The sequence below is a fragment of the Artemia sp. Qi Xiang Cuo genome, chromosome 14 (assembly GCF_049724085.1).
Source record: "Artemia sp. Qi Xiang Cuo chromosome 14, ASM4972408v1, whole genome shotgun sequence".
NCBI classification, from domain to species: domain Eukaryota; kingdom Metazoa; phylum Arthropoda; class Branchiopoda; order Anostraca; family Artemiidae; genus Artemia; species Artemia sp. Qi Xiang Cuo.
Window position 1 is genome coordinate 15,615,052 of NC_142807.1, and position 23,945 is coordinate 15,638,996.

The following is a 23,945-nucleotide window of genomic DNA, read 5'->3' on the forward strand; positions in this document are numbered from 1 at the left end:
TCATACACATTGGGTCGAGGCTCAGGCCTAACAGACTCTTTGATTCCACTCCCTCCTCTTTCCCGGGCCCCCCCCCCCCCCAAAAAAAAAGAGTAAATATTTTTGCGCAGATTAGTCGTACTGAGGGAAAACGACTTGGAATGGAGATTACTTTTTTTTTTGTTTCGTTTTTTTAATTGTTATTTTTTATTATGGTTTGCTGGTCTTTTAGGGCATGGTTTGGTTTCTCTTAACGTGGGGTTAATATTTGATAATGGATAGAGATAATCGTGAAATTCCATCATCAAGGTTAAAAGAATTTGAGCGGAATTCTCTTTCATTTCAGTCAATTTTTCAAACTATTGTAGCTGGTGATGATGAAGATACTTCTAGTAATTTTGATATCCCAAAAAATCAATATATATTTATGAATGAGCTGGTAAGAAAAAATGTAAATACAAGTAGGATGTCGTTTTGGAATTGCCGGGGTTGGAGGACTGCGCAGGATGTGATTGAAACTTTTTTGTCGGATTCAGATACAGATATATTAGGCCTATGTGAAACTTTTTTAGATGATTTTTCAATTGAAAATATACATGTAAAAGATTACCAATTTTTTCACATCGGTCGGAAAAGACAAAAACAAGGGGGTCTAGGTGTTTTGATTAAAAATTGCATACCAGCACGTATAAGGATTGATTTTTTGCCAATGAATATTGAAATGATTTTTGAATCTTGTGTAGTTAATGCTCTTTTCCAAATAATCGGAAGCTTTTAATTGCAGTTATTTACCGTACTCCGTCATCCAGCCAGATAGAATTTAAAAATCATTTTGAAAGTATGTTGGATAAATTAGCTAGTCTTAATACTCCTTATTTAGTTATGGGTGATTTTAATATTGATTTAATGAAACTCCTATCTGCAGATCAGAATAGAATAGATAGAAATATTTTGCAGTTTTTGGAGGGCCCACTATCTTATGGACTAAACCCCGTATGTTTTGTTCCCTCTAGAATAGCTGATACATCATTTTCACTTATTGATAATATTTTTTCACCTTATAGTGCTGTTAATACATTTATTATTCCTGATGATTCATCTGACCACTGTATAATTATGTCTGATTTTCTTATAAATTTTCCGCATAATAAAAAAAATCAAACCAAGCGTAGAGATTTTTCACATAAAAATGTGTTAAGGTTAAAAGAAGGGCTTGGTGATGTTGATTGGAGTCCTGTAATTGATGAGAAGGATCCGAACCAATCATTAGATAAATTTTATTATATTATGAATGAAAAGCTTGATCTTTTTTGCCCATATAAAAGCCCGAGAGGAAAGAAACTTACCCCAAAAAAACCTTGGATAAATGAATCACTTTTGAGATCTATTAATGAGAAAAATCGTTTATATAAAATTAGAATAAAATATCCCACGGAAATAAATATAACTCGTTTTAAAAATTATAAGAATATGCTGGTAATGATCCTTAGAGTAAGTGAAAGACTTTATTATGAAAATTCTTTTCGAAATTCAGATTCCCCTAGAAAAACTTGGAGTTTGATTAAAGATAAAATTGGAAGAAATAAAAAGTTGTTACACCCTGAAGTGTTATTTGATATTAATGGTAAAGAATTTAGAGGACCACAAGCTGTTGCTAAGAAGTTTAGTGAATATTTTGCTAGTGTTGGATCATCTGTTGTTTCAGGAGAAGTTGACCTTTCTTCCCCAAGGTCGCATAAAAAATATCTACCGCCCACTGAAGATACGAGCATATTTATGGCCCCGGTTACTTTTGCAGAATTTCAAAAGGTCATTAAGAATTTAAAAAATGGTAATTCATTGGGATATGATGAACTTTCAACTAATTTGCTAAAAAATATTGCAGGTGAAATTTTTGAACCATTGCTTCATATTTTAAATTTATGTATTTTCTCAGGTACATTTCCTAAAAGATGGAAAATTGCACGTGTAATACCATTGCATAAAAAAGGAGATAAATCTGATACAAATAATTATCGTCCTATTGCAATTTTATCACCATTGTCTAAAGTATTGGAAAAAATTTTAAAAGGAAGGATTACTAATTATCTAGATAAAATAAATTTTTTTACCAAACATCAGTTTGGATTTAGGGCAGGCCATTCGACGGAACAAGCAGTTGCAGCTCTTGTATTAGAAATAAATGACTGCTTAGATAGTAATTATCATGTATCTACTGTTTTTTATGATGTTAAAAAAGCATTTGACACTTTAAACCATGAAATTCTTTTTGATAAAATGGAAAATTCCGGTATAAGAGGGAAAGGACTAGATATAATAAGATCATACCTTTATGGACGTAAAATCGTGGTAGATGTTGATGGACATTTGTCTAGTTTAAATGATCTTGAAGATATTGGTGTCCCACAAGGATCGGTATTAGGTCCGCTTTTATTTTTGATGTATATTAATGATCTCCCACGATGTTTGCAGGGAAATAATGGTCTTGCAATTTTATTCGCAGATGACACAGCTGTTTCTGTTAAAGCGAAGGATTCATCTACATTGATTCAAAATCTGTTTAACACTGTTAGTTCAGTTAATCGATGGTTTGTATCTAATTATTTAGTACCGAATTTTAAGAAGACTGAATTTATGGTTTTTGGTCATTCAAAACGTGCTACTAAAAAAATTTCATGTCAGGAGCTTCAAGTTGGTGAGCATAAAATACGTAGAGTTCAATCGTATCGTTATTTAGGAGTTTTTATTGATCCCCTTTTTTCATTTCAAACTCATATTGATCATTTAAGGGTGAAACTTTCGCAAAATATTGGGTCTATGTATCGTTTGCAACATGTTTTTCCATTTTCAATTTTAAAAATAATTTATCATTCTTTGATTGCTCCTTATTTAAATTATTGCACAATTATTTATTTAAATACTTTTTGGACGCATATAAAACCCCTACAGATCCTTCAAAATAAAGCAGTGAGAATACTTGGAAATTTTTTACATCGTCCATCAAAACTTAGAGATGCATCGGAAACTGAAACATTATTTCTTTTCTTGAATTTATTAGATCTGAAACATATAAGAGAACTTAATATATCAATATGGCATTTTAAAATACAAGATCCTAGTAGTTATTTTTATGAAAAATCTCTGTTGATTCTGCCCCCTCCTACGGCTCTTAGGTGTTCTGGAACATATCGAATTCCCTTTGTTAATTGTGAAAGATCTAGATTTTCAATTAGATACCAAATACCATTTATTTCAAATAAATATAGGCTGAAAGATAGAATTCAAATTGAGTCATTTCGGCAAATATCAGTTCTAAGGAAGAAAATATTAAAATTATGTATTGACCTGTGATGGTGGAATAGAAATTTTTTTTATTATTATTATTATTTTTTTTGTTTATATTTGTTACCCATGTTGGGATAGCCTTCCATGCCTCACTTGTCCAGCGTTTGCTTTCTTTATGTTTGTTATGTTTTTTGTTTTTTTCTTTAACCAGGTTTTTTTCTTTCTCTCTTTTGTTATGATGAGAATTTTTTTTTTTTTTTTTTTTTTTTTTTTTTTTTTTTTTTTATTATTAATACCCAATTTTACGAGCTTTGCTCTCTGTTGGGGGTATATGTTTTTTTGTTATGTTGATTTATTCAAATAAAAATCTTCTTCTTCTTCTTTTCTTCTTCTTTCCGGACGAACATAAAAGTCATAAAAAAAAATCTTCAGGCGATGTCTATTCCTTACTGGGCATTCTTCTACCAAATGTCTCCTTGTTTCCACGGCCATCTTACATTTTTGGCAAAATGAAGAATCAGCCGTCCCCATACGGGCAAGGTGCTTTTCAGAATTGCCAATTGCTCTTATGGCTTAAGTCACCATACTTATCTCTGACCTTTTTAGCCGAAGTATGTGTTTATTCAGCGTTGGGTTAAACTTCGGAAGCACTTCCTTTGTCACATTACATCTCGCCTTCTTATGCCAATTCTGTTCCACTCTTCCAGTACTCCACCTCCTTACCGCCGCTTTCCAGCAACTTCGAGAGATGGGAATGAAAGGTCCGTGTTCATAACCTGTCAGCGACTTTCCAGCTTTGGTTGCTTCATCTGCTATCTCATTATCTTCAATCCCTGAGTGTCCAAGGACCCACATCAAAGTAATTTTATTCCCTTCGGATGCTAGACTGTTCAATACTTCAAAACATTTCAACTCGCTTCTATACTGACTCTTCCTATTCTGAAGAGCATTAAGGCATGCTCGTTTATCAGTTAGAATGCATATATTTCTATCTGTACTTTCTGCATCAGTATTCTATCTGTCTGTTCTATTCCAAACTTTTCAGCCTAGAAAACCATAGCAAATCTTCCTAGATGATAATTATCTCCATCTCCAAATTAGGTGTGCTCTGGTGTATTACTATTCCTGTTCCCATTAAATTGCGAGCCATCTGTGGAATAAATTATCGCGTTATTCTTTTGGAGCATCTTTACCTCCTAGTCTGTTTCTTCTCTATTCTTTGTGGTGATGTGGAAATGCTTTTCGGGTTTTACTTGTGAAAAGATGTTATACCAAGGCATCTGCAGCTCCTTGCACTTACGCATCATTGAGTTACAGACGTCAACATGATTTTAATTTTTCCATTTCGTACCTGCTGGGTTTTTTTTCGTTCATTGGCCACTAATCTGCAGCATGACAGCACTGTCTTAAATCGTGGCTTAAGTCTTAGAATTAGCTTCATGAAGACCGGAGCTATTTCATGGTATTCTGGCGTTATCATTAGGCATGCTTGCCTTTGCACCCTTGTTGAAGAGGTGACGTGGCTTATTATGTGAGTCAAATTGACTCATGCCACATTTTCATATGACAATATCAGTTTCGGTCTTGTAAAGGTACATTATCTCACTAGAAGCAAAGGGAAACTGTAACTTTCCGAGTTTTCTGTGTAAAGTGAGCTTTCCAGACTAACTAATGATCAAAGATAAGTTCAAGCTTCTTCACCTGTCTTGTCAGGAAGATCTGATGGTCATAAATTTTTCCAGTAAAAGGGACTTGCCATTTCCTCTTTTTTATGAAAACTGCTACCTCACTCTTATCGTGAGGCAATCGTAGTTTATGTCTCTGTGACCATGTTTGGATTTCAGTCAACATATCTTGTCCTACTTCAAACAGGGTTCTCAAACATTTCCCTTTCAGGAGGAATACTAGATCATCAACATGCGTCTGGGTATATCCGGAATGATGTACTAAAAGCCTCAATATTCATAGCGATATTCCACATTTATGGGGAGCTTACATCCCCCTGAGGGCATCCCTCGTGAACAGTGTTTTTATTTTTTATCTCCTTTCATCTCTACTATCAGTTGTTGATTTCTGAGCATCTGGGAGTTCCTTCTGAACGGATTGATCTATTCTTCCTTCTTCCATAGCTATCTTTTTGGCTTCAAAAGTGGCATTATCGACTGCGCTTTCAATGTCTAGGAAATTGCCCATCGCATATTTCTTATTTTTAAAGGCTTGCTCTACTCGCCACATCAATTAGTGTATTGCAGCTTCAGTGAAGTTTCCTGCTCATGGCTTGCTCTGACTAACGGCTTACTTCTATCTTGGCTCTTCCACCCTAAACAGTGTTCCTCATGCACCACTTCAGTGGCCAACAGAAAGTAGATAATTGCCCAATGTGCGGGTGGCTTAACTTAGCTTTATCAGGCCCACGTGCAAGCTCGTGAGGTTGAGGCTGTCCCTGAGTGTCCACACCGGCCCAAAGACGCACGTGGCCAAGATGCAGGAAGGACTATTTGACTTTCGTCAAAAAATACATCAGCCCCAGCGTTACTGATATCTCTGCACTCCGGGTCCAGTTACACTTTTGTTACCCTCTGCCATTTCTGGCACCGGGCTCAAAATCCCCTCCATCATCCTTCACCAATTTTAGTTCCGGGCTTAGGATCGTCTCCGCCATCCCTGGCTCCGGGCTCAAAATTCACCTGGCAGCCTCTAAACTCCAACACCACTCCCAGACCACGCATATCCTGAGACCAAGACACCCACCCTGCGGCATTCACTAAAATCCTGGTACGCTCAGGGCCACCACGGGAAGGTGTCCAGCCCTACCCTCAACATTGGAGGATATGCAATGGCTATGAATCGCCCTTGTTTTTTATAGCTGTAGTTGCAACTATAGACCGCCAAATTATATAACGCTATGTTTTCTTGTAAAATTTTAGCCCAAGAGAATGAGAAACTCATACTTGCATATCTGCTGACTTAACATAGGACATAGACAATGGCCATGAATCACTCTTGGCTTTTATAGTTGTAACTAAAGTTGATTTTTTATTCTTTTTAGGCAATGGCTGTGATACTGAATCACCCACGTGTTTATTCATTTTTGCATGTCCCAGTTCAAGCTGCTAGTGATTCCGTTCTTAATGATATGAAACGAGAATACTACATTGCTGATTTCAAAACAATTGTTGACTTTCTTAAAGAAAGGTTTGTTGTATATTCTTTCTTCCGCCCTTTTTTTCTTTTTTTAGGTAGTTTTTTTTTTTGTATAACAAATTGAATTGGTATCATTTTGTCATATGTCAATTTTTTGGTAAAATCGTTGAATTTTTCCTTTTGCTATCTTGGAAATAATTGAATCGGGGGGGGGGGGGGATGAAACTTTAAGGAATGGATTTCAGGAATGATATCCTTGGAAGTGATTTTAAAGCGCCTATACGTAATTATCCCCCATTCCTAAGGCCTGGAATATTGCATAGAAAACTTGTCTAAACCGTGGCAATTTTTTCCTTGGTAATTATTATTGCTATAATTATGGCGAACTTGGAAAACTGAGTGTAGTCTTATGCTAAAAAGGCCCATTGATTCCAAACCCACAAAAATTAGGCGCGGTATTTTTAGATAGGGTTTGTCTATTTCTTTTCTTTTCGTTCTTTGTAGAGGAGTATTCCTTGGCAGTTTCTGGTGTTCACCATTGTTGTAATGGTGAAATGGCGTACACTATTGTTTTCCCTCATCTTGCCAGCTTTAGACCGGCTTAGGTGGACAACATTCGTGTCTAAAAAGGGGGGGGAAAGGTCACTCGGTACTTGTTAGCCATCAGCAGCAAGCGGCCGTTGCTAGCAAGAAAACTTCTTTCCCCCGCCTTGGATAAATCCTCAAGGGACCTTTTCTTACTTCATGGTTGCTGCTTTATATTTTCAAAGGGATCGATCCTCGCTAGGGATCGGCTCCTTCATGATCAGACGGGCGAGGCCACTGGCACCTTGACAGTGACTAAACCTAGTAGTAGTAGACCCCTATTTGTGCCTACTATTCTCAGGACACCGCGAAAAGATTGTTGTCATTACCCTCTTAGTTTTGGCTCGAGTGTGCTTATTAGTTTCGGTTTGAAGACATATCAGATTATTCTTGTTTCTTACCATTTTTTTTCTTCTTTTGTGTCAAACTCGTCATTCTTCTTCTTCTTTTTCTTCGAAATAATAAAGAAAAGGATAGATGGCGCTTCTGACCGCTTAATTCACATGTTTCTGAACAATGACTGAGTCCGTATTGGTACGTATGTACCAAAACATACCAGTATGTACCAATACGGACTCATTCATTGTTCAGAAGCATCTTAATTAAGAGATCAGAAGCGCCATCTATCGTTTTCTTAATTTTTTCTTTTATAACTAAAACATTTTCTGTGTATCACATTTATTTTTTTTTAAATTATACACGTGATTGATGATTAATAAAAGCTCTAATGACATTATGAAGCCATGTTGTATCTCTTTTGAATCATGATCGGTCAGAGATAGTTAGCGAGGGGTTTTGGATGATTATATGTTAAGCTATTGACCTAATTAAGCTGTTAAGCTAATTAAGCTGTTAAGATTTAATTTAAGGCTTAAAAGGAGCATACATTCAGTCTTTCTTTTATAAGTAAAAAATTTTTTTGTATCAAATTTATTTGTTTTTAAATTGACACACGTGACTAATTATTAATAAAAGCTCTAATGATATTATGAAGACATGTATCTTTTTTGACTCATGATCGTTCAGGGATAGTTAGCGAGTGGTTTTGGATGATTATATGTTAAGCTATTGAGCTAATTAAGCTGTTAAGCTAATTAAGCTGTTGAGATTTAATTTAAGGCTTAAAAGGTGCATAAATTAAGCCATACAAGATGTCAAACTTAGATTGAGCTGAAAATATCCCAAATGCAGAAATGAAACTTGAAAAACACAGTAGTTAAATAAACAGAAACTAAAATTAATATAAATTATATAAATACGGGTTTATTACCACCCCTCACGGCATAAATACCCACTTATTGTTTAATATCATCAATTTTCTGAGTATTCTTTGAAATAATAATTTAATCCTTTTTAGAATTCCTAGATTATATGTGGCAACCGATATAATTTGTGGTTTTCCTACAGAAACAGATGAAGACTTTGAAGAGACTATGAAACTGTGCAGTGAATACAAATTTCCCAGTTTGTTTATCAATCAGTTTTACCCAAGACCTGGAACTCCAGCTGCCAAACTACCACGCCTGCCCACCCAAGTGGCAAGTATTTTTCTTTCTACTTTTATTTAATGTTCGTCATACAAGTGTGAAATAAACAGAACTGGCTAATAGCCTAATTGAAAGAGGGATATGAGTATTTTGATATGCGCACACAACCAAGGGGTCCCGGCAATAACCGAATAATTGTAAATTCATATTTTTTTCATAATCAGGACCTTATCCAAGGGAGGGGGGCTACTTGTTTTCAATCCCCCACTAGCTCCCCAAAATATTTCTCCGGCTCTTAATAGTGCAGATAGAAAGATATTTCTCCTAAAAAGCTAAAAAGTATTTCTCTGATTCGTAAACTGGGCTTAAAAAATGCAGGTAAAAAAAATATTCGGCACCGTTAAATTAAGTCTATGGGGGTTTTATTCTTTTGGTAGTCCCTAGTTTGTTTATTAACCAGTTTAACTAAGACCTGGAACAAACCACCACGCCTACCCACCCAAGTGGCAAGTATTTTTCTTTCTATATTTATTTTTTTTTTTTTTTGTCATACAAGCGTGAAAGATATGCAGTCTGGAAGGGGAGGGGATGCCACCTGTAATAATAATTTATTACAACAATACAATCTATTTAGTGCAAGTAATCATTTACTTATAAATCACCATATAAAAAGTAAAGTTGAGTAGAGATGAAAAACAAAGTAGAAAGTATAACAAAATCAAAAAGCAAATTAATTCTTATTAAAAGCATAAATCAGTTAAATAACTTCGAAGAGGTTGTAGGATCTGCAGTTCCACACAAATCAAATAACTTGGAATAATAAATAAACTTAGTTTTTTTTTTAATAGGTAGCTTTATAAAGATTGACCGATGTTTTTGTTCATTAAATGGTGCAATGTTAAATATTTGACAGCTATGAGTTTTCAAAATTTTCAAATCATCAATGAAAACTTTTTAAAAATTTTCAAACCTCCGAAAACTTCAAAATATTGAAGCTACGTTAAAGTTTAACTTATGCTAAAATTCATGGGTGAAGGCGTATTATATCAATGGTTTTTTTTTTTTTTTTTTTTTTTTTTTTTACTGGGTCAGATCCAGTTTTTTTTTTTTATTTTGGTTATTTTGTTACTGAATAATTTTGCGAGTTAAATTATATCCTTGCATTGGGAGATGTCTAAAATCTGGGAGATGTCTAAAATCTCAATTTTGAGATCTTTTTAAGAAATATTCAAAAATCATTTTTCCAAAAACAACATATGCTGAAAACAAGGCCTCACATCTTCTAGTTTCTCGTTTTGATAAGATATTAGCAAGGTCTTCCAACATCGTGACTCCATTCCTACACCCTCTGGACTCTGGGATCGACTTGTTGGACACTAGACTGGGACTAATGGACCTAGAATTCCAATTCTCGTGTCCCAGAGTCATTTAGGTCGAATTCCGAATTCCTTAGTGGTAATATATGAGGTTCCGATCAGGTCCCTCCTCAATATGTAATAAATCCAAAAAAATCAAAAGTGGAGGTCTCTTTTTCAAGGATTATACTACTGAGTGATTCTTATCAATATCAAGAGAACGTCCGTTTTTTAGGATTAGTGTTTTTGGAAAACAATGATTTTCGGCTTTTTGAAAAATTCAGAAGGCTACAGCACGTGAATCTAGTCGGGTTTTTCCAAACAAAGGGTGTCTTAACAATCTGGGTAATTATTATACAAAAAATAGCAAATTATTTTATGTCATTCCAAAGTTAGAATTATTTCAAAATCTGGTAAAATCTCACATATTGGACCTGAGGAGTCGTCCATGTTGACCTGCATCTTGGTCCAGAAAGTTTTGGACCAAGAAATTGTATATTACCTTGGAGGACTACTGGAGTAGTTAAACTAGTTAAACTTTCGGGTTAAACTAGATCCTGGTCGAATTATCTGCATTTCAATAATTTTCTACCGTCTTAGAAATTCCCACGTATCCGTCGTCTTATCTCGTTCAAGTAATGAATGCATTTCACTAATTGTCTACCGGCTTAGAAATTTCCCCGTATCCGTCGTCTTATCTCGTTCAAGTAATGTGATGTATTTCACTAAGCTTCTGCATTACTTTAAGGTTATTTCCATACTGATTTCTACACTCTAATTCTAGATTTTTAGTTGAGTAGTATTTGAGGGACCTTCTATAATTCTTAGTATAGGTATTTCTCTATTGGTATTCTCACCAGCACCATCTTCTTCTTTTTTTTATATAGACTGGCACGCCATCTATTCTGCTATTTTCATATAGCGCCATCTTTGTTGTCTTCACTGTTTCTTCTGAATAAGTGAAGTTACATAGTTGCCAAATATTGCATAGCTGCCAAATTTAGACAGTATATTTTGCCATTTTCGGCGATAAAATTCGGGCTGAATTTTTCGGAGATAGCCTGTGCAGAAGTGAGCAACAACGAACATTCAAGAGGCCGTACAGTACTAGCGGGATTTTTTATCCTTAAACTGCTGGGATAAGGTGATTCGTGTGTTGCACTTCCCAAGGGTCTTATCTACTGCTAAATCTTTAAAGCTTGTAACGCCGGTGTTGCCAAATTGAACTGAAGGTTTTGCTGACAAAATCTTTGCCAAAATAAATAACATAGATATGGTAGAACTCTGCCCACGGTGCAAGAAAAATGTAACAAGAGCTCAAGGAGGAAGTCAGTGCAGAGACTGCTTAAAATGGCTCCACTTTGGTTGCGCAGGTCTTGCGTATAATAAGGAAGCTGCTGACAAACTCCGAGGACAATGGCAATGCTATAGTTGCAAATCTTCTAGCAACGACCAATATAAAGCAACTCCTCCACCAAAAGCACAAAATACTAGAGGGACTCCGAGAGAAGAATCCACCAACAGTCAAGGTCCCTCGGTAAGCCAGCCTACGGAGCCCAAAGAGATTCCTTTGGGCACTAGTTTCCCAGATAACAACACAGAATGCAGCTACTGTCACAAAGATGTCGACACTACCACCTCTTTCCTCTGTTTTTTCTGCAACGAGTGGGAACATGCCGCTTGCCGAGGTATAAATGCAGATCTCGTGCTGGTCATGAAGAGAGAAGACAGCGAGTGTCTCCTGTTTAAATACGAATGCCTCTCCTGCTCCAAATGAAAAGTAGCACTTCTACAGCTTCAAGTGCGACAGCTAACAGAAGCTCAACCTCACAGACCTCATGAGGCAACACCTTCGAATTATAGCGAAAAACCCTCGACTCACGACATCCAGCCGACAATAAATGCAATTATTCAAGGTAGAAGTAGAAAAGGAATTAAGAGAACAGAAAAAGATGAATTTTGTAGTCATGGGGCTGCCTGAATCTACTGCTGTCAATGACATTACACAGGTTGTCAAATTGACTCAAGAAAACGAGCTCGGTGCAAATATCACTGAAGGGGAGATACTAGAAACTGCCCGGATTGGAAGACGAAAAGAAGATGGTAGTCCACGTACTTTGTTAGTTAAGCTAAAAAAATCACAAGAGCTTGAGATGAAAAGGCAAACAATCCTGAGGACAGCTCCAAATCTTAAGAAAATCATCAAATGAAGAAACTCGTACCAAGGTATATATAAACCCAGATCTCACGCCCATGCAGAGACAAATGCTCGCCGTGAAGAGACAACAGAAGAGAAATACCCGCACCCAGTGCGATCGTCAAATGGAGACGCAGAGCCATTGGGAGCGAGGTAAAGACTCCAACGAAGAGCAATGGCAAATATGAAGTAGAATAACCAAAGCCAAACAAATATCACCATCCTTCAAGCCAAAAAAAAAGCTACTAAAGTAAAAACACTAAAGATATTACATTTAAATGCTGATTCACTACCAAACAAATTATCAGAATTAAAAGTAGAAATGGCGGCAAAGAACCCAGACATAGTAGCAGTGGTCGAAGCTAAGCCTAAACACTGTCGATATCTCCCAACTTTACCTGAGTTGGCCATCAACGGCTACAAAAGCTACACCTTGAACAGAGATCAAGAAGAAGGCCGGGAAATTATTTGCTACGTCTTAGACAATTTATCAATCCAGAAAGTGTCATCAAAAACAAATGGACAGGAAATTATTTTGCTTCAGATATCAAACACAAACCAAGCAACTCTAAATTTGGCTGTAATATATAGAAGTCCAAATAGCACAGCCGTGAATGACCAAGTACTCTTTAAAGATATTCACGCTATATGTCAAAGATTAACAGAACCAACTCTCATAATTGGAGATTTCAATTACCCTAACATAGATTGGGACCTTCCACACGTCCTAGAGCATAGCGGGTCACCCTCACAGAGGGAATTTCTGAAGATAGTGAATGATAATTACCTAGAACAGCTTATTAAAAAACCAACAAGAATCCGAGGAAGCAACAAGCCAACACTACTGGACCTAGTCCTATGCAGTAATACGGAACTAATAAAAGAACTTACTATAGGTCCTCCTGTTGGAAAATCGGACCACGCTACAATTTACTTAGAGGTGATTATAAGTTGCGAAACTATGAGAAAAAAGAGAAGTGGATGTATTCAAAAGGTGATTACAATACCATGCGAACGGAGCTAGAAGTTTTCAACTGGACTGAAATAATAAATAACACAGATCTAGTAGATGGCATGTACATAAAATTTGCATCCTTAATAATAGACCTCACAAAGATGCATGTACAAATAGTAAAAATATTTACACGACCGCCTCTAAAACGAGACATCCTTGACCTAATAAAAATCAAGCGGCAAGCCTGGGAGACGCTCAAGCAGACTGATACCGAAAGTAATCGTAGAAATTATCGCAGAATCGCCAACAAAGTCAGGAAAGCCACTAGACAAGAAGCAAGATAAAAAGGAGAGGAAAGTAGCCGAAAACTCAAAGATCAACCCCAAGGCGTTTTGGAACTTCGTAAATTCAAAAAGAAAAGAACAGCCGGTTATTCCCGATCTTAGAAACTCAGCAACAAATTTAACAATCAGCGACCCAATAGCTAAAGCCAACCTACTAAATCAGCAGTTTTCCACATTTTTTACAACAGAGAGGGACAAAGATGAAAGTCAAGAGAAATGTTAGCCACTAGACGCAGGCAAATTTGAAGAAATAGAACTGACAGGACAAATGGTCTACAAAAAACTAAAAAATCTAAACACTTACAAATCAGAAGGTCCAGATGCCCTACATCCTAGAGTACCATACTCAAAGAGCTGACAAAAAAAAATGCAGCGCCATTGCACTACAATTTTGTCAAGTATCTACAAACAGGGAACCTGTCTGATACATGGAAGCAAGCAACGGTGATACCCCTCTTCAAAAAAGGAAGCAAATCAGATCCAAGTAAGTACAGACCTATCAGTTTAACCTGTATCACATGCAAAATACTAGAATGTTTACTCCACGATAATACATTACAATACCTACTTGAAAGTAGCCTCATTTCACTCGCACAGTTTGGATTCCTCAAGAAAAGATCAGCAGAAAGCGAGCTACTTGTCGCTACAAACACCTGGAGAAAATATATGGATAGTGGGATGCAGGTAGATATTTTATACTCAGATCTCCGAAAAGCCTTTGATAAAGTCTCACAAAGTCAACTTCTTCGAAAACTACTGTCTATCGGTGTTGGCGATACTATTCTAAAGTGGGTTCTCAACTTTCTGAAAGGAAGATCTCAGCGAGTGAAACTGGAGGGATATCTTAGCAGCAATGAGACAAAAGTCACAAGTGGAGTGGTTCAAGGTAGTTTTCTGGGGCCTTTACTATTCAATATTTACATAAATGATCTCCCAAATAATATAGATTCAGAGATACTGCTTTATGCAGATGACACGAAAATCTTTCGCGTAATAACAAGCCTTGAATATACAGAAATACTACAGCAAGACTTAAACAAAATAGCAGAATGGATGAAAAAATGGAGCATGGAAGTGAATACAGAAAAAAGTTGTCACATACGGCTAGGCCCGAAACACATTTCTCGGCACTACTGCTTTGAAGGACAACATATACCTATACAAGAAGAAGCTCGAGACCTGGGAGTGACAATAGACAGTGATATGACTTTCCCCAAGCACTACGAGTCAATCATCTCTAAGTCATCACAAGTCTTGGGAATTATTCGAAGAAATTTCTCTCTTACTGACTCAACACTGTTTTCTATACTCTTCAAATCGTTAGTGAGACCAATGATCGAATACGGTCATACAACAACCAGACCATTTTTTCAAAAAGACAGCAATGCAATAGAAAAAATCCAAAGGAGGGCTACTAAATTTGTTCCATCACTTAGAGACTTATCATACCAAGACCGTTTGAAAAAAACTGTCGCTCCCAAGCCTCTCATACCGATTTTTGAGAGAAGATCTTATTGAAGTATACAAAATATGCAACAGATACTACGACAACATCTCTCCAGAAGAGATAATAACATTCAAGAATAATAACCTGAGAGGTCACGAGTTTAAGCTAACTGAAGAACGTTTCAGAAGAGATGTTGGGGGATGGGCATTCAGCAACCGCATTGTCTCCGAGTGGAATACACTACCATCAGACACTGTTAACTCAGATTCAGTCAATGCATTTAAGAACAAAATTGACAAACATTATTGTGATAAAGCATTTGATTATTTAAATTTTTGTAGATAGAGGCGCAAGCCTGTTTTCGCAATATATTATTATTATTATTATTATCTCGTTCATGTAATGTGATGCATTTCACTAATTTTCTACAGTGTTTGAAATTCCCCCATATCCGTCGTCTTATCTCGTTCAAGTAATGCGATGCATTTCACTAATTTTCTACCGTCTTAGAAATTCCCCCGTTTCCGTCGTCTTATCTCGTTCAAGTAATGCCTTAATTTAATGGAATACTTTGAGTTGAATTCCGTTATTTTGTAGGTGGAAATGCACCTTTTGGAGCAATTTCTTTGGGTAGAAGAAAATATAGAAATTCGATTTTTCTTAATGTATGTGGATCTTAATGTATATGTTCCCTCTGAAAAAAGGGATTTTATGATAAGCCAGTAGTTGTAGATTGTACAAATAAAGAAAGAATACTTATATTATTGGATTCTTTAATCTCAGATCTATCCATTCACCAAGACAGAATTGTGATATTTCTTACAATTTTCCTTGAGGAAAGCGAAATTGTCCTTTTTCAACGTATTTTAAGTCTAAAAAAATCCTGCACACCAGATCTTAAAATTATAATTCGGTAGATGGATAGAACTTAGTCCCAGCTATAAGTTCGAGCCAATTATCCTAAATCAAGTGAAAATGACAGTGAAAACTAAAAAATAAGTCATATAGTACCAGTGGCGGATCCAGGGGAGGGGCGAGGGGGCGCGCATCAAATGTTAAAATTTGATGTTGCCAGTCTTAGAAATGATTTTTTTCAACAATTTTTTTCAAATTTTCAACAGTGTTGAAAATTGTTTTTCAACAATTTTTTTAAACAATATATATTATATGAATGGAATATATAATATTAAGTTGGGATCTTTCACAAGGTTGTATTAATGAAAATTTGATTGATGGGAAATGCTAAGTTGGGCAGAATAAACATTGATAAAAACCTACCATTCCTTAATTTTAGGGATGATGGGGGAGGGGGTAATTTTGTCAAAAAAAAAAAAAAAGTAGTTGTATAATCGAAAAGATGTTGAAATAAAATCTTATATATCATAAATGTCCCATTTATTTTAAAAGGTGATGTTGCCAGTTGGAGAAATGACTTTTTTTTTTCAACAATTTATTTTCTTACTCTCTTACGGGGGTTATTGGGATGATTTAATGGAGAGCTAAAGCATACTAAAAAGTTAAATGATATATTTGATGTGTTACACAATCATATATTTAATATGTTTTTATTTGCTTGTTAAATTTTGTTACTATATTTTATCATTTTAAACTGATTATATTTTGAAATCATGTGCATTTACTGCTTTGATACAACCAGATTATATTGGTGTCTTTCGTTAACTTTAATTTTATTTAACGGCGTTCAGTTTTTAAAAGGTTTTGCCATTCTGCCGTGTTCAGAATCAAAAGCAAACCAATTTATTATCTTGAATTATCTTTTAATTCTAATAAATGTCTTTTATTTATTATCTTATAAATGTCCGACTCAATAATCAGATTAATTTCGTACTTGTTAATTTATTTGTTGGCAAAATCGTATGTACTACATGTAAAAACATGTAGCACCGAAAATTTTAGGAAGATGTAGCTTTCTGAAAATTTGAGAAAATGGGGAAATTTAAATGAAAAAGATCTCCGTATTGAGTTATGCAGTTTTCTAAATTAAAAAAAAAAAAAAATATGGATAAAAAATCAGCTAAAGGTTTTTTAGAGGGATGAGGTGGGCGGTTGTGCTCCCCATCTAATTCTTGTTCCTATTTTCGTTTTTGCGTTATTTTTTTATTAGACTAATCATTCTTTCTCTTTTTTCCCTGCTCCTCTCTTTTTTTCCATTTCCCTTTTTCTTTTCCTCTTTTTTTCTCTCGGTTGCCTTACTATTTTTCTTACTACACAGGTCTGCAAGTAAAAAGCTGCATTGGATGTTTTGCATTTTCTAATAAATTTTAACTGGATAAGAACGGAAAAAACATTACCGCAAAATTTCATCAGGTGTTTGGATTAGTTGTCTTTGGGAGTCAACCGATTGTTAATGTTTGAATTTGTTTGGACGTTGTCAAATTTGCCTAATTCGCTTTGCTTAGTTATTTTCACGGTTTAACATGGCAACACTGACACAAATGTGGTACTGCCCTAAAAACTTCGTAATTACCAAACAAGCAAATGATAATTCGTAGAAAATGGTCACGATTCATCTTGAAAATAATCTTTTTTAAAATAGTCTAAAGGTCAAATGCCTCATAACATGAAATAAGCCCTACAGCACCTGGGGCAAGGGTTATAAGTTTTACACCTGTTAGGGGGCTGTGAGGTTTATTTCATCCCGGGAGGAATAGTTATTTGACCTTTAGATTATTTTAAACAAGACAGCTATTTCACATTTTGATCGGCTGTCTTTGGAGGGAGGGAAGATGAAAAGAGCATGGGAAAAAGGCTGATTTCTCTCTGACCTGTTTTCAACCTGCCCTGAAAGTTCCAATTTAATAACAACGGCCGTTCTTAAGCTATTGCAGATGTAGCTTTTTGATAAATTGGACCTTTTGACTTTTTTGTACAAAATAGCTATTTCAAAAATTTTGATCAGTGTTAAGGGGGACAGGCATTTAACTAGATGAACAAGATAAATCGTAGTCTTTAGGTATAAATAGACCTAAGATGAATCCAGGGGCAAAACTTTATCCTTGGTCCTTGGTACTTGTCCTTTGTCCCTGTCCTTTTTATTCTATTTTGCTTTAGTAGTACATTTTCTTTTTCAGGGTAAAAGTCGAACTAAGCGCCTTTCAGATTTATTTCATACTTACGAACCTTTCCGTGACCAGATCGGGGAAATGGAAACAGTTTTAGTAACAGAAATTTCAACTGACGGGAAATTTTACGTTGGACACAATAAACAATATGCACAGGTATCTATGATTTGTTCTCCTTTTTGTCTTGTCTCATTATAAAAATAGCACAAATTTGACTTATGCCCAGGTGTGCACAAATTTTACGTTGGGCACAATAAACAATATGCACAGGTATCTATGATTTGTTCTCCTTTTTGTCTTGTCTCATTATAAAAATAGCACAAATTTGACTTATGCCCAGGTGTGCACAAATTTTACGTTGGGCACAATAAACAATATGCACAGGTATCTATGATTTGTTCTCCTTTTTGTCTTGTCTCATTATAAAAATAGCACAAATTTGACTTATGCCCAGGTGTGCACAAATTTTACGTTGGGCACAATAAACAATATGCACAGGTATCTATGATTTGTTCTCCTTTTTGTCTTGTCTCATTATAAAAATAGCACAAATTTGACTTATGCCCAGGTGTGCACAAATTTTACGTTGGGCACAATAAACAATATGCACAGGTATCTATGATTTGTTCTCCTTTTTGTCTTGTCTCATTATAAAAATAGCACAAATTTGACTTATGCCCAGGTGTGCACAAATTTTACGTTGGGCACAATAAACAATATGCACAGGTATCTATGGTTTGTTCTCCTTTTTGTCTTGTCTCAATATAAAAATAGCACAAATTTGACTTATGCCCAGGTGTGCACAATGGTATGCATTTTGGTACCAGTTTTTTTTTCGGGAAGAATGATCTTTGGATGCCTCCTTCCAGGCCCCTTCACCTCTGTTTACACTTATGCTACTACTACTATTATTTCTAAAAACTCACTGCAGTCACCAAGCTACTCAGGCCAACACAGCTACGTACGCTCCTGCTTCATTTCAATCTATTCAAAGCCTCCCTCTTTACACCCTACCAAGAAGTTCCAGTATTCATTAAATCCTTCCTTACGAACTCGTCCCAACCCTGTTCTGAGGGTTTGGCGAAAAGGATAACAAATAGGGAGGTTTTCGGGAAACCGAAATGCAAAGTGCAGCTAGGGCTTAGTTTTCAAGTTTAGGATTTATTTGCTTCGCATTCCTTTTTTCAAATTTAAGCATTTTTTTTTTTAATTTATGTTTTAAAGTTTTTAATTTCAAGACTTTGATAGATTTTGTTACACTTATACTGTCCATTTTATGGGATTAATTAAAAAAATCCGAAAAAGAAGTTTTTCTAAGAAAAATAAAGAGCCATATTAAACTTAAGACCAGCTGAAATAAAGTCCTATAATAATTCAAACTCAAAACGACCAGACATTAATATTAAAGAATAAATGAAACCCAAAACGAATAGAAATCAAAATAAATGATCATGTCAAACGTAAAAATAACAAATACTAATATATACGAATATTAAATCTTGAAACGAGTAAAAAATTAATTAAATATGCAAGTCAAACTTTAAACGAACAAAAATTACTACTTTTACGGCAGATACATCCTTTAGATAACCTGGATACACATAGTGTCTTTTGATTTATTTTGACATCCCCTCCAACTTTCCCTGTATTTTCACCTTAACATTAGTCTTTTCCCTCCAAGTACTGTTCAACATGCCATGTAATTTTCAACTGAACACCCTCAGCCGCTCCTGAGACATTGCTGGTGTGTTCTTTTGAAATTCACCATGCACATAGTGTGTTTTGATTTTGTTCAACATCCCCCACTATATTTCGTAAAAATAGTCGCAGGCATAAGTAGTCACAGTTGCTAGTTGTCCCAAGTAGCGACAGCTACAGTCACAACTAGTCGCAGTTGTAGCCGCAGTAGTAGTGGCCCTGAAAGTTTCAAGTTAATAAACTTGGCCGTTCCTAAGATATTGTAGATTGCCCCTGTTACTGGCCTAAATGCACGTGGTTTCTTTTGATTTAGTTCAGCATCCCCCTCAATATTTCCTGAAGTCTCACCTAGAAGCCCTTAGCTTTTTCGGACGCACACAGGATAAAACATTCCCCCTTCTCAATGATAGATTCTATGTAAATAATGGGCAAATTACGTAATTTACTACCCTTGCTCTGGGGGCTCTTAATCCCTGGAGGCAAATTTATTTGATCTTTCGACTATTCTGAACAAACAGGGTTTTTTCCCGAAATTTTGATCAGTGCTGGGGAAGGGCCACCTAAATATGGCAAGTGGGGAAGGGGTTGGCAGCTGGGGACTTTTGAGCATCCCCTGAAAATTTCAGCTTAATACTCTCAGCTGTCTCTGAAATATTGTTGATATGCCGTTTTGACTACCAGCATGCAGCAGTGTGTTTGATTATGTCTTCAGACCAGTTGTCTTCCGACCAGTTTTTAGCACCCCCCTCAATATAACCCGAAAGTCTCAATTCCACCGTTCTTAAGATATTATAGATATGTTTTTTTTTTATAAAGTGCATGTACATAGTGGATTTTGATTTAATATAACATACTCCTCAAAATTCCCCTTTTCCCAGTGATTAATTCTGCATGTAAACAATGAGGAAAATGTATAATCTACAATCCTTATCCCAGGGGCCGTGGGGGAATGGCATCCTCGGAGGCGTAGTTATTGACCTTTTGACTATTTTGAACAAAATGGCGTTTTTAAACCCTTTATTATTCAAAATTTAGGATTCGTACTCTTGTATTCTTAGTGATATACGTTTATTCTATGAATCAGTAAATTAATTCTATACGAAGAATTTTTATGCAAAAAAAATAAATTGTTTATAGCAATATCTTTTTACTCTTTTTTTTATCATGCCATGTGGCTGCATCTTCCAGATCTTTGGCAGTTTTATCCATTCTTAAGATATTGCAGATACACCTTTCTTATAAACTGGATGCATGTAGTTTCTTTTGATTTAGTCTAATATACCCTTCAACACTCCCTGAAGTTTCACCTTAACATCCTTAGCCTTTTCGGACACACCCAGACTCTTCGGCCGTCTGTGCCGTCTGCCTGCTTTTACCAGATCTTCGGCAACCTTATTCATGACCTCCACTTCACACATTCTTAATTCATATTTGAATGCTTTCTCTACTTTCCTTACATTCCTCTTATGTTCATATGGTCTAAGACTCACATTCAGTAACGTTGTTTTTTTTTAGTGTATATGTTGTCTTTTGATTTGGTTTAATATGCCAATCTACATTTGCTGAAACTTTCAGCTTAATAATCTTAGCCGTTCCTAAGATATTGCAGCTACGCCTATTAACAGCTGCGGCGCAAATAGTGTCTTTAAGTTCCCCACCTTCCTCAACATTTTCTGAATGTTTGAACTTGACACCCTTCCCTAACTGTTCTTAAAATGTTGATGATTGGTTGCCATGAAAGATAAATTTAAAACAAAATTCATGCATCTTTATTTAGGATCGTCTTAAACAAAATATTTTAATTGTCTATTAAAGAAAATATAAATGATTATCGTGTGATTTTATGTCTAGTGCTATTTTGATGGCAAACTAAAGTGCCAAGAACATCAAAATCATAATATTGTTTGCCCCCATCCCTGGGCCAATTTCTATTCGTGTCTGAAGACCGAGATTTTCTTGGATTTTTCTTTTGGTTGTTACAAAATTATGAAGTTTTGGGGCGTGGCCAAATTTTTGTCAGCGTTGCCACGTCAAAGTGTGAAAATAAACAAGCAATGCCAATTTGTTGAATTGGACGCAGATTTTTGTCCAGATTTTATCAACATGCAAACCGGAGAACAGCAAAATCAAAAATCCTGCAATTCAAGACTCACAAACCGGCAAAATCCTCGATCGTTCTTTCGAGCAAAGCGATCGAATTCAAATCAGGATTATGGATTCACGTCAGTAAGACAGCGATTTTATAATCTAGATTGCCAGTAGAACGATATATTTACATTCCGGATTATGGATTTACAATATATTTTGTCAGTGAAAAACCTAGATGGATAGATAAGGAGGTTTAATAGTTTATATTTTTGCAGGTCCTTGTACCAATGGAGCAAGAATTCATGGGTCAAATGGTCAAGGTGAAAATAGTATCAGCAGGAAAATTTTGGATGGTTGGGGAGCCTATCAGCGTAGAATACGCACCTAAAGAAGTTTTAGCAGTGTTGTCAAGCACAGTAAAGACAGCACTGTCCCCAAAATTTATTATACCTGTTTTGTCTAGTTTACTGCTATTGAGAGTTGGTTATTTCGTTTTTAAGTATGTGAAATAGATCTGGTATTTAATGGTTATGACTTTGATCTGTCCAGGGTAACCTCTCAAGACGCATTAGGTTTGAAAACAGTTGGTGAAAGCATCATTTTCTAAAAAAAAAAAAAAATTACTGCGTAAATCTTATTATATTAAACGACCAATAATTGCATATCAAGAATTCTTCTCGGAAACGGTAATATATTTTTTTCTGAAAATTGGCATACTATCATTTATCCGATATAAGAAAAAAACGATCTAGATAGGTCACGGTCACGACTTTGGTAAAATACGTTTAGGGCCTTAATTTGAAGAACTTTTATATGAATGACGTTACAAATATCCAAGCGTCCAACACCCTAATGGTTTTATTTTCTACAGCGAATAAAATTAAATCAAAGCTGCTTTGCGTAATAGATTTAAAAAATTGTTTTTCTTTTCAACGACTGAAGTTCAGTCCCCTGGTACTACTTAATTAGTATGTATAATATAGAAAATATACTTAATAAAAATAATTAGTAAGTGATTTACTGAAGAAGTACTGAAGCACGTCTATGCCTACTTCTGCTCTAAAAAGTTTTTTAATTAAGAACAGGATCTTCACTACCTGTATTACCTTTACTTACTTCCCAATTTACCTCAAGCAGGGTTGTTCAGTAACCATCTTGGATTTTCGTTAAAAAAGAAATGCATTAGTGATTTCTACCAGAATTTTTTCGCTTGCTATATAGTTTTAAAGTTTTATTTGGAAGAATTCATAATTTATATACAAAAAATTGAAAGAAGAGTATTACAATTTAAAACTAATTGTATCTATGCTATTCAGGTTTTTGGTAGGTAATGAATTGAATTTCGACAAACTTAAAAGTAATATTTTTTTTTTATTAATAGTAATGGACTATTATTGTTTGGTATACATTTTATGGTTTTGTTTGCATCAACAATGTACTTTTTCACTTAATAAAGATTCTAATTTGTCGGTATTAAAATAAAATTGGGCAATCGATAGTCGAATTTAAGGTAAATTGAAATGTTGGTCAAAAAATTTTACAATTGCTTGCTTTGGGAATAGAATCTGTGAAGAAAGCTATAACGTTTAATAGACAGGAGCACCAAATGGAGTGGGGGGGGGCAATTTATATGTCTAAGCGGTTTTTATTTTTAAATTCCATGTTTGTTTTTTGTTGTTTTTTTAGATGAAAATACCTTTCCATACAACGAATTAGTGCTTTTGTCAATGTTAAATTAAAATTCCTCTGTTAAATTAAAAAAAAAATCTGGAAATACATTTTCCAATTTTCGGCAATCTTGTAAAATTCATTTTGTGTAATATGCTGCGTTTTCAATTACCATAACTTAATTTTAGCTGGAACTTTGGAATAAAGTCTCTTCTTCAGCAAATAAAGCTCTTTGCGTTAATTAAACTTGCTCCTTACGCATGTTTATCGTATCACCCTCTTTTGCCCCCCCCCCCCTAAAAAAATCCTGGATTCGCCCTTGCCTTAATATCAAGTTTTTACAAAGTTTCAAAAAGATTTATCGCAAAAAAAATGGGTTAAATGTTTCTCTTAATTTTAAAATGTTTTATTGTTTTCTTATGTTAAAAGGGTGGGGGTAAATTTACTGTTTGACATCCAGGGGGAGGGGGGCAAATTTGTTGTTTTTTCTATGAAAATACCAAGCCAGTGTCATGAGCGGCCACTTTTCAGGTATGCAAGCCGGTATTAAAGCAGTTGCATCAAATGCAATTTGCATTCACTAACATGCTTATAGACTCAACCTTGTTTTGAGTGATTGCATTTAGAACT

The 23,945-nt window shown here is 35.4% G+C and overlaps 1 protein-coding gene across 5 annotated transcripts in view; it reads left to right on the top strand.

Annotated features, from left to right (window-relative positions):
- Positions 1-22,190, top strand: part of LOC148944195 (threonylcarbamoyladenosine tRNA methylthiotransferase) — a 74,960-nt gene extending 52,770 nt beyond the window's left edge. For all 5 annotated transcript variants that reach the window (XM_089100703.1, XM_089100704.1, XM_089100707.1 and 2 more), the window contains exons 7-10: positions 6,314-6,459; positions 8,351-8,531; positions 17,871-18,017; positions 21,923-22,190. In XM_089100703.1, coding sequence (XP_088956829.1) covers positions 6,314-6,459; positions 8,351-8,531; positions 17,871-18,017; positions 21,923-22,159 — 711 coding nt within the window. In that variant the 3' untranslated portion in view covers positions 22,160-22,190. The remainder of the gene's footprint in view (positions 1-6,313; positions 6,460-8,350; positions 8,532-17,870; positions 18,018-21,922) is intronic.
- The last annotated feature ends 1,755 nt before the right edge of the window (positions 22,191-23,945 follow it).